The sequence below is a fragment of the Palaemon carinicauda genome, chromosome 23 (genome assembly GCF_036898095.1).
Source record: "Palaemon carinicauda isolate YSFRI2023 chromosome 23, ASM3689809v2, whole genome shotgun sequence".
In the NCBI taxonomy this organism is placed as follows: Eukaryota; Metazoa; Arthropoda; class Malacostraca; order Decapoda; family Palaemonidae; genus Palaemon; species Palaemon carinicauda.
Window position 1 is genome coordinate 60,356,931 of NC_090747.1, and position 12,500 is coordinate 60,369,430.

Sequence of the window (12,500 nt, forward strand, 5' to 3'; positions counted from 1 at the left end):
GGATGAGGTACTGGTGTGGGAGAAAACGAGGTTGTTATGCTGTGGTTGGGTTGGGAATTGGGTATATATATTTTAATATATATATATATGTATATATATATATATATATATATATATATATATATATATATATATATAGATAGATAGATAGATAGATAGATAGATATATATATATATATATATATATATATATATATATATATATATATATATAATATATATATATATATATATATATATATATATATATATATATGTATATAATATATATAATATATATAATATAGGAGATATATATATATATATATATATATATATATAAATAGATACACATACATATATATGTATACATACATATGTATATATATATAATATATATATGTATGTATGTATGTATATATATGTATATAAATATGTGATAGATATACATCTATATAATATACATACATATATATATATATATATATATATATATATATATATATATATATATTATATATAATATATATATGTATGTATATATATATGATAGATATATATCTATATATAATATATATTATATATAATTAATAATATATATATATGATATACAAAATATATATGTATAATATAAATATATATATATATATATATATATATATATATATATATATATATATATATATATAAATATATATATATAAATATATATATATATATATATATATATATATATTCAATATGTATTATATATAATATATATATAAATATAAAATATACATTATATGTATAATATAAATATATATATATATGTAATATATGCATAATATTTATAATATATATATGATATATATATTATGATATATATAATATATATATATATATATATATATATATATATATATATATATATATATATATATATATATATATATATCCCCTATATACAAAATTAAATTATTCATTACTATCTTAACTACCACATCATCATACAAACTAAATAACATTCCAAGAGGCACCACACTTCTTATAAGATATTCTATAATTAATTCTAAAATTATCAAAAATAAATAAAAGATATCATTCCCTTATTCCGGTCCGATAACTCTATATCTAATAATATCCATTTATATAAACCACCCACAGCTTTCTTAAAATAAGACCTAATTGTATTAAGAAATGTACTTTCCATGACAACGTTCTTATCATAACTAGATATGAAGTATGGGGTGAACGCACCGTAGGTGGTTGCGACAGACGTAAACATCTTTATTACTTGTCATATCTATTTTCTTTATGGGAAAATTGTTCTTTATCTAATTCTGGAATAGGATACGAAGCTAATTCTATGATTTTTTACATTATTTGATTTGGCGTTACCTTGTCATAGGTGAAGCCGGTTGGGCTGCGAACAAAGTGTCGAGACAGTTTTAGGGTACTCTGAGGAAATGGTTATTAAGGGGGTTAGCCCCTGGTAAGAATGTGGCTCCTAGGTTAGGTTAGGTTGGGTTTGGAACAATAGGTTAGGTGTTTATCCCTCCCCAACAGTAGGTAAATGGGTAATGATACGGTTCCTAGGTTAGGTTAGGTTGGTAAGCATAGATTAGGTTGTGTTCTTATGTTTGGCCCTCCCCCAATGGTAGATAAATTAGTAAGGATAGGGCTCCTAGTTAAGTTAGGTTAGGAATTTTAGGTTAGGCTGTGTTCTTGTGTTTGCCTCCCCCACTGGTAGGTAAATAAGCAAGGATACGGCTCCTAGGTTAGGTTAGGCCGAGAACCATACGTTAGGTGATGCTCTTGTGTTATACCCCCATCGGTAAGTAAGGATACGATTCCTAGTTTAGGTTAGGATAGGAACCATAGGTTAGGTTGTGTTCTTGGGTCTGTTTACGTTCTACAACGTAGTTTTATCAGTCATAACATTCTAAATGGTACACCCAGTCTGTCCCACTCAACTACAAAGACCCCCCCCCCCCATACATTATTTAGTTATAGTGAATCCCACCCAACTACAAAGGCACCTCAAAAATTACTCATTACTTATGGCAAATATTTACCTCATTTAATGATATGATCTTCAGAGGATACAAGACGGGCAGGATTATATACTGAACGATGAAGATTCCAAAGAAACAGCCTATGAGATTTATGCAGAGCTGGGTGCCGTAGAAATACATCTCCGTTGGTAAACCTGGAAGGGAAAGAAGGATTTAGCCTTTTATTCTTATAAATGAATTTTTTTGTTTATATGTTTGTAAATAACAGATGGTGGTGTGTCTTGCCAACATCATTACTAAAGACATTTTTTAAGAAACCCTATCTTATTGGGATTAAAGCTTATGATGGATGAAAGTATATATATGTGTATAAATGTATATATATATATATATATATATATATATATATATATATATATATATATATATATATATATATATATATATATATATATATTATATATATATATATATAGATATATATATATATATATATATATATATATATATAAATATACATATACATATATTATATATATGAATATATATACATATATAAATATATATACATACATATATATATATATATATATATATATATATATATATATATATATACATATATATATATATATGTATATATATATTTATATATATATATATATATATATAAATATATATATATATATATATATATATATATATATATATATATATAAATATATATATATATATATATATATATATATATATATATATATATTTATATATATGTATATACATATATATAAATATATATATATATATATATATATATATGTATATATATGTATATGTATATTTATATATATATAATATATGTATATGTATATTTATATATATACATATATAAATATATGTATGTATGTATATATACATATATATATATATATATATATATATATATATATATATATATATATTCATGTATATATATGTATATATATATATATATATATATATATACATACATACGTAATACAATGTTTTAATCGTCCATTGTAATCGTTAAAGAAAATTAGAATAATATTTTAATCATAATAAAAAAAATAATTGTTAAAGAATTATATTACTTTTTAAATAGTTTCTACTTATATTTCATTAAGGCTGAAATAATTATTATACAAGTATTTGCTTGATTAAGGATTTCAAAATGCCATCAAATAATGCAATTTTCTTTTTCAATATGCTTGAAAATTTATAAAATTATAAAGAAAATTCAGAAAAATATAGTGCTGCTATCGTTAAATTAATATTGATATGAATATAAAAGGTTTCTAACCGATTTATAATGTCAAAATGTCTTTAAATAACTCGATGTTAAAAAAAATTATTTGTAACATCTTTATTAAGAATTTTTTTTAAATCATCATACTTCTGTATAATCAGTTTGTTACATGGAAATTGATATAAACTTGATGTAAAATTGATATTAAACGTTTCTATCTGATTAGTAATGTTTAAAAAAGGCTTTAATTAATTCTATGTTCATTTTACTAAACTTAAAAATCAATCTAAAAACGACTTTGTTAAATGACAGTCGTTTTTTCTTGCGGCTACTTCAGTTTAGTCAACTTCCTGTTTTCTCACATAACACAATCATCAATATTGCAAAATTGACTCTGCAACAGAAAATGGACATATCATCCAAACTTAGGACTGACTTAGATAATTTGACTTGTATTTTTTTATTAAGTGGCCTGTGTTTATTAATGTATTTGTTTGTGTTAGCAAGATTACGTTAAGATGTATTGAAGGTTTTTCACTAGATTTGAACAGCGGATAAGTATTATAGTCCGGAAGAACCTATTAAAGTTTTGAGTTAATCGTGTTTGTTATTATTATTATTATTATTATCATTATTATTATTATTATTATTATTATTATTATTATTATTGTCATTGCTATTATTATTATTATCATTATTACTATTATTATTATTATTATTATTATTATTGTTATCTATATATTAATACGATAGCGTGTGTGTTATTTATTGTGTATCACGCTTTAAAGAAAACGGAATAAATTTCATGGTATACTCTTAAAAATTCACATTAGACTTTGATTACTTAACTAAAGCACATCTTATATAGTTTTCCCAATATTGTCATTAGCACCTGACTTTTTTTTATGTATTAGACAAAATAGTTGAGTTCTATCAATTTCCATAACCAAGATTATAAAATTAATCTCGGGACATTTCATTCAAACATGAATAGGTTTATGAACAAGATAATTAGTATTGAAAATATAATTTCGTGTAGTTTATATGGGTTGTGCTAGTTATTATTATTATTATAAGTACTGTAGATTCATTCACGGTCAACAAATGAAAACGGGAGTGCCTAGTCCGTAGACTCTTTTGACATTTTGACAATCTCCATTAGCGGAATTCTGAAATCTCTCATTGCTTTTTCTAATTGTTTCTAATTCAAATACCACAGTGTTGTAAAGTATATATTATTATTTACTCTCCCAAACATTAAATAATCACACTGATAAAGTAATTTATTTATTTACTTTACATTAAAACATATAATTTGAATTAAAACTATGATTAAGTCGATATCTGATGTGTAATGTTGATAAGTTAAGGGAACTCACTTGTATATCGGCTCCTTAATGGATTCATAGTTCGAAACGTAGTTATATGATAGCCAATCTGTAGCATACGTCTCTCTCTCTCTCTCTCTCTCTCTCTCTCTCTCTCTCTCTCTCTCTCTCTCTCTCACTAAAAAAAATCAGCTTGCCTTAAACCTATTATTAATAGCCAAGCTACAACCCTAGTTGGAAAAGCAAGATGCTATAAGCCTAAGGGCTCCAACAGGGAAATATAGTTATTATTATTATTATTATTATTATTATTATTATTATTATTATTAGCTAAGCTACAACCCTAGTTAGAAAGGCAAGATGCTATAAGCCCAAGAGCTCCAACAGGGAAAAGTAGCCCAGTGAGGAAAGGAAATAAGAAAACAAATAAACGATATAAGAAGTAGTGAACAAATAATGTGAAAAAAATTTTTAAATATTTTTCAAAACAGTCTTACTTTAGTTAGTTAATATCAGCTTTCTACTTAGATGTTATATTTTTAAGTGGATGGATAAAGTATATAAAAGTAGATAAAAGTATGTAAAAGTAGATAAAAGTATGTAAAAGTAGATAAAATAAAACTTTGGAAACGTCTCTGCTTTACGTTCCCCTGGACTGGGATTCGAGACTCGTTCAAGCTCCATACTATCTTATAGTGTCTGCAACCTCACCATCCTTGTGAGCTAAGGATGGGGGTTTTGGGGAAGCCTATGGGTCTACTGCTGAGTCATCAGCAGCCATTGCCTGGCCCTCCATGGTCCTACCTTGATGGAAAGGGAGCTTAGGCACTGATCCTATGTATCTTAGGTAGTAGGTTGGCCAAGGCATCAGCCATCCGTTGAGATACTACCGCTAGAGAGTTATGGGGTCTTTTGACTGGCCAGACAGTACTAAATGGATCCTTCTCTCTGGTTACGGTTCATTTTCCCTTTGCCTACACACACACTGAATAGTCTGGCCTATTCTTTACGTACTCTCCTCTGTCCTCATACACCTGACAACACAGATTATCTAATAATTCTTCTTCACCCAAGGGGTTAACTACTGCACTGTAATTGTTCAGTGGCCACTTTCCTCTTGGCAAGGGTAGAAGAGACTCCTTAGCTATGGTAAACGGCTCTTCTAGGAGAAGGACACTCCAAAATCAAACCATTGTTCTCTAGTCTTGGGTAGTGCCATAACCTCTGTACCATGGTCTTCCACTGCCTTGATTTAGAGTTCTCTTGTTTGAGGGTACACTCGAGCACACTCTTCTATCTCATTTCTCTTCCTATTGTTTTGTTAAAGTTTTTATAGTTTATATAGGGGATATTTATTTTAATGTTGTTACTCTTCCTGAAATATTTTATTTTCCTTTTTTCCTTTCCTCACTGAGCTATTTTCCCTGTTGGAGCCTCTGGGCTTCTAGCATCCTACTTTTCCAACTAGGGTTGTAGCTTAGCAAGTGACCTTTAAACCTTTAAACGAATGATTTCGAAAAAAAAAAAAAATTTGGTGTGTGTTTGTGCACAAAAATTAATAAATTATTACTACTATATGCAAATAACAACTTAATCATTTCTATACTTATATAATTTCTTCACTCAACTGCACTGTAATTGTTCAGTGGCTACTTTCCTCTTGGTAAGGGTAGAAGAGACTCTTTAGCTATGGTAAGCAGCTCTTCTAGGAGGACACTCCAAAATCAAACCATTGTTCTCTAGTCTTAGATAGGGCCATAGCCTCTCCACCATGGTCTTCCACTGTCTTGGGGTAGAGTTCTCTTGCTTAAGGGTTCACTCGGGCACATCTGTTTCCTTATTTTCTTTCCTCACTGGGTTATTTTCCCTGTTGAAGCCCTAGGCCTTGCAACATTCTGCTGTTTCAACTGAGGTTGTAGCTTAGCTAATAATAATAATAATAATGATAATAATAATAATAATAATAATAATAATAATAATCATTACTTTAATTACTAGCACCCCATATAGCAACCCTGGGGTATCTCAGAGACTTTGATCCAGGGTCTCTATCTGTTTACTTACTCAGTTATTTTCCCATTTCTCCTTATTATCCAGTTTCCTTCATATGCTCTTGGTTTTCTTCTTCCATTTAGTATATTGTGCATTTGTTTGATTTTTTTTTTAATGTTCTTTTTTAATCATTTGTCTTTAATTTCATGTGAATGATTTTAATCATATTCAATCATATTTATTGTTATATTCTTTTAAATTTACATATTGGGCCATGTTGGTGCGTGATAATAATGATAACAATAATAGTATTCAAAATTTAAAGCTCACTCATGAATGGCAGAAGCAAGGGACAGTGACAAGGACCTAGTGACTGACCTTGCACACGTATGATCAGTACCCACAACCCCTCTCCATTAAGTTAGGACCTGGGAGTGCCAGGCAATGGCTGCTGATGACTCAGCAGATAGACCTGCTCCTTCAAACACCCAATCTTTAGTTCACACGGATGGTAAGGTTATAGACACTACAAGAAACTAACGAGTTTGAGTTGGTCTCGAACCTGACTCCAGGAGATAGCTCACAAGACTGGTGAGGTTGTGGGCACTTTTAAAACCTATTGAGCTTGAGCTGGTCTCGAACCTAGGTCCAGCAGATTACCAGGCAGCGACGTTTCCAATAGGATATCATAAATAAAAGTCCTTCTTACCTAGAATCGATATGGCTGAGATGAGTCCACCCAGAAGCGATATGGCCACAGGAATCGGTGACATTTCCCTTCCGCCCAAGAGGAAATCTAAGGTCGTGCTGTTGCCCCGCCCTCGGAGGGCGCTGTAGATCCCAATGCCTAAGGACACCACCAGCAGGAGAGCGAACAGGATGTAATCAACCACTCCCAAAGTCTTTGATCCCAGGGTTTCAATTTCGTCCATTTTGGTGAGGTTTCAGTCGTCTATAGGAGTAGTTATTTTTTTTTTTAAATAGAGGCCAGTGGGACTGGCAATCTAGATCCCTTAAGTGGCGCAGATCTGGAGGAAGCAAAGAAGAGAAGAGAAAAGGTCAAGACGAGGCAAAGTAAAGGAAAAATGGAAGAAATGTTTCAGAAGTTTGGGGAAAATAGAGGGAGGTGGAGAATTCCAATTGTAGGTTAGAGGTGGCCTGGCTGATCTCACTAGACTGTCTGAGGGAAGTTTAAATTTGATGAAAACTAGACAAATAATTCAAAATCAAATGACTTATTTAGCCCCCTGTTTTTGTACAATTCCTAAATTTAATGTCTACAAAAATATCATGAGTTTAAAATTAATGTTTAGTATATTATTTTGAGACCAGGCACTTTGGATTTATTAAAATACAATTAATTTTCTTGACATTAGAATCAATATAAATCATTTTACATTAGTAATTTACTGACAAATATTATTAACTTATTAAGTACATTTGGCTGGGATTAATACTGGTACCGCTTGAAGTCCACTTTTTCCTATGGATATAGGTACCGCTTGAAGTCTACTTTTTCTTATGGATATAGGTACCGTTTGGAGTCCAACTTTATCTTATGGCTATAGGTACCGTTTGAAGTCCACTTTTTCTTATGGATATAGGTACCGTTTGGAGTCCAACTTGATATCAGAAATATAGGTACCGTTTGAGGTCCAAATTTCTATCAGAAATATAGGTACCTTTTGCCGTCCAATTTTCTATCAGAAATATAGGTACGGTTTGCCGTCCAATTTTCTATTAGAAATATAGGTACAGTTCGAAGTCCAATTTTCTATCAGACATATAGGTACCTTTTGCCGTCCAATTTTCTATCGGAAATATAGGTACGGTTTGAAGTCTAATTTTCTATCAGACATACAGGTACCTTTTGCCGTCCAATTTTCTATCGGAAATATAGTTACTGTTTGAAGTGCAAATTTCTTTCAGAAATATAGGTATCGGATGAAATCCAACTTGCTGTCAGAGATATAGTTACTTTTTGAAGTCCAAAATTTCTATAAAAAAAAATATAAGTACTGTTCGAAAACCACTTTATTTTTCTTTTTATTTTTATGTCTTTCACACTGTTTCCTTTTCTTATTTATCCATTGGTCACTACGTTCACAATATCTATGAAGTACCAGAATTATCACCAAAATAAAAGGTAGTTATCCTCTAAACTGCACAGGAGAAGTAATAGGTTCTTCGCTTCAATCATTTAACAAACTATTATCTTATCAAGTAACAATTATCACTGAATTGACAAATGGCACTGTCCCGCTCTTTCCCCCCTCCTTCCAGTCTTCCAAAACTATCTTCTAGGCTACTCTTTGACGACCCATCTCTCTCACAGCTTAGCAACTGGTTGCATTACACCTCTCTGGTATCAAATTATCCAAGCAACCCGCTACGTTCTGCCAGTTTAAGCTGAGACCCTGGCACGTAAGTTACGACGTCCAGCAGACGAACTCACAAGATAGATGGTCCAACGAATTTAGAGGTGCTAATGGGGCTATTTTGGAGTGGACCCATCTCCAAGGCTCCAGCTGTCTGGGCTGAGCGCGGACGCTGGGTGGAATTCATTAATGTTTATCTATTGCGGGCATTACAAGTCACCTCACACAATGTGTCTTGTAATTTAAGATGCATACTCTCTCTCTCTCTCTCTCTCTCTCTCTCTATCTCTCTCTCTCTCTCTCTCTCTCTCTCTCTCTCCCCAGTCCTAACTTGGTACTGTTACTCTGGTAATCTCTTGCTCCCAAACTCTCTAGTCGAGCCTTGTTCAGAGCCAGTGCTCTCTCTCTCTCTCTCTCTCTCTCTCTCTCTCTCTCTCTCTCTCAGGTAGCATGAAACGTCCATAAAACGGAAACAATTTATGCAGCAGTTTCTAGTCCACTGCAGGAGGAAAGACTCAGACATGTCTTTATTTATGTCCGGGGTTTGGAGATTTTCGTCTGGTCGCTCACAGCAAACCAACCTAGTATAGGTGGCCCTGACTAGTACAGCATTTCTGATCATGGCGATACAAAAACCCTTTTCTCCATGTTAAGGTATCCACACTCAGAAAGGGATAGAGAATATATATATACATATATATATACATATATATGCATATATATATATATATATATATAGATAGATAGATAGATAGATAGATAGAGATAAGAAGCCTATTATGAACCTTTGGAATAATAAATTCGAGTTTAATATGGACATCTAATAAACCATAATGAGTTTTTTTTTAGTATATTCGAGTTTAATAGAGACACCTAATAAATCATAACGTGTTTTTATAATAGATTCGAGTTTAATAGAGACATCTAATAGACCATAACGTGTTTTTATAATAAATTCCAGTTTAATAGAGACATGTAGTAAATCATAACGTTTTTATAATAAATTCGAGTTTAAAAGACATTTAATAACCCATAACGTGTTTTTATAATAAATTCGAGTTTAATAGAGACATCTAATAAACCATATCGTGTTTTTTATAATAAATTCTAGTTTAATAGAGACATCTGATAAACCATAACGTGTTTTTTGTAATAAATTCGAGTTTAAAAGACATTCAATAACCCATAACGTGTTTTTATAATAGATTCGAGTTTAAAAGGACATTTAATAACCCATAACGTGTTTTTTATAGTAGATTCGCGTTAAACCAGCCGTAAAACAAACCTAGAAGTGTTTTTATTCTTTAGTTCCCCATTGAAAGAGACTTATCACCAAAATGCAAATGACACTTCGATGTTCGATGTCCTCATCTTTCCGACCAATTTGATTCGAAATCTAAATGGTCCAAATTAACGCCAGTGAATATTTCCAGCCCATTTAGAGCTTTAACTGGTATTAGAATTCTAATTAGAGCCACCGGAATTAGTCCAGGGACATCAGGGCTAGATAAAGATCTGTATCTTTTTATAGGAAGTGGAACGAAGAGGAGATATTAATTGAGTTTCCCCTCGAAGCAATGAGGTGGAATCCCGTTTTCTTTGATAATGATGTCTAGCTGAATAACGTCAATCGAGTGTAAAAGGTAGGGAAGGGTGAAGAAAACACGTTATGGTTTATTAGACGTCTATGTTAAACTCGAACTCGCTAATAAAAACCCTCTTTTGATTTACTAGACGTCTATGTGTAAACATAAACTCGAACTTCGTATAAAAACACGTTATGAATTACTAGACATCTCTGTTAAACTCGAACTTATTAAAAAGAAAACATGTTATGATTTACTAGACATCTCTGTTAAACTCGAACTTATTAAAAAAAAATTATGATTTACTAGACTTCTATGTTAGACATAAACTCGAACTTCATATAAACACACGTTATAATTTACTAGACGTCTATGTTAAACTCAAACTTATTAAAAAAAAAACATAATGGCTTATTAGACATCCATGTTAAACTCAAACTTACTAATATTCAACCTTGAAATACTTCTACATTATTTAGACTCGAATCTAGCCTTTATAGTTTAAAACCTTACGCCTGGTTGAGCACAAACTTAAACTCCTACGTTGAAACACATCCATCCAGAGTTATTCAACGTGAAGACATTTTTGTTCTTATTATATCTTTTTCTAATTATACCAGAATTTAACACCAACTAAAGTTAATAATAATGTTAAAAGCTAATCCAATTTATTTTCGAATTGTGATACATTTATATATATATATATATATATATACACACACACACACACACACATATATATACTATATATATATATTTATTTCTGTTTACTGATCTTATGATATAACATGTTATGTCTTATTACGTTTGTCCTCTTTCTAATTAGTCTCTTCTATGTCTAGTCAGATAAGCATCTCTCTCTCTCTCTCTCTCTCTCTCTCTCTCTCTCTCTCTCTTTCTCTCTCGTTTCAGGTCTACAATAAATATCCCGTCTCTCTCTCTCTCTCTCTCTCTCCTCTTCAAGTTTCAGGTCTACAATAGAACCCCCCCTCTCTCTCTCTCTCTCTCTCTCTCTCTCTGTCTCTCTCTCTCTCTCTCTCTCTCTCTCTCTGTCTCTCTCTGTCTCTCTCTCTCTCTCTCTCTCTCTCTCTCTAAGTTTCAGGTCTACAATAAGACCCCCTTCTCTCTCTCTCTCTCTCTCTCTCTCTCTCTCTCTCCCTCAAGGCCAATCACTAAATACTTACGTCATTTGGGTTTTTAACTATTCCGAGTCACGGGCCATTAAATATCCCCAATACAAGACAAAGGAGATTTCTGGTCAAGTCGACCAGAAAGTCATCCTATGTTGACATTGCCACACCATTAGACCTTGATCTATTTACAAAAGTGTTAATTTTAACTTGTTTACTTATTTCATTTTTGATACAATTTATCATTTTTTTCGAACGAAATTTTCTTTGGCATATGCTTCGTCTCTTCTTTTCTTTTGTCGTTTTTTTTACAATTTTTTTCGTTATTTATAATATATGTATAAATACACACACACATATATATATTATATATATAATACACATATATATGTGCATATGTATATATATATATATATATATGTATATATGTGTATATATATTTATATATAGATATATAATTATATGCAATATATATATATATATATATATAATATATATATATATATATATATGTATATATATATATATATATAATAATCAACCGTAGTTAGTCCATTGCAGGACAAAGGCCTTAGACATGACCTTTCCACACCTCTCTGTCTTTGGTCTCTCTATGCCGGTCTATACCACCGAATTTTCGTCAATCCATCGTCTTCTCTTCCTTCCCCTGCTTCTTTTGTAATCTATAAGGACCCATTTTCTTATTCTTATTTTATGGAAAGAATAATTATTGGAATAACACTAAGAGAGAGAAAAAGAGCAACATGGGAATCAAGAGCAAACTAAAGTAGAGGATATTCTTACAAAATATAAGAAAAAGTAATGGACATGGACAGGACATGT

General features: G+C 30.8%; 1 protein-coding gene across 1 annotated transcript in view; it reads right to left on the reverse strand.

The window, feature by feature from the left end:
* Positions 1–7,607, reverse strand: part of LOC137616937 (sodium-coupled monocarboxylate transporter 1-like) — a 20,179-nt gene extending 12,572 nt beyond the window's left edge. The window contains exons 1-3 of the mRNA XM_068346809.1: positions 7,273–7,607; positions 2,037–2,170; positions 1–10 (exon numbers count right to left, since the gene is read on the reverse strand). The exon at positions 1–10 is cut by the window's left edge and continues 179 nt beyond it. Of these exons, the coding sequence (XP_068202910.1) occupies positions 1–10; positions 2,037–2,170; positions 7,273–7,495 (367 nt within the window). The 5' untranslated portion in view covers positions 7,496–7,607. The remainder of the gene's footprint in view (positions 11–2,036; positions 2,171–7,272) is intronic.
* Positions 7,608–12,500: the final 4,893 nt, after the last annotated feature.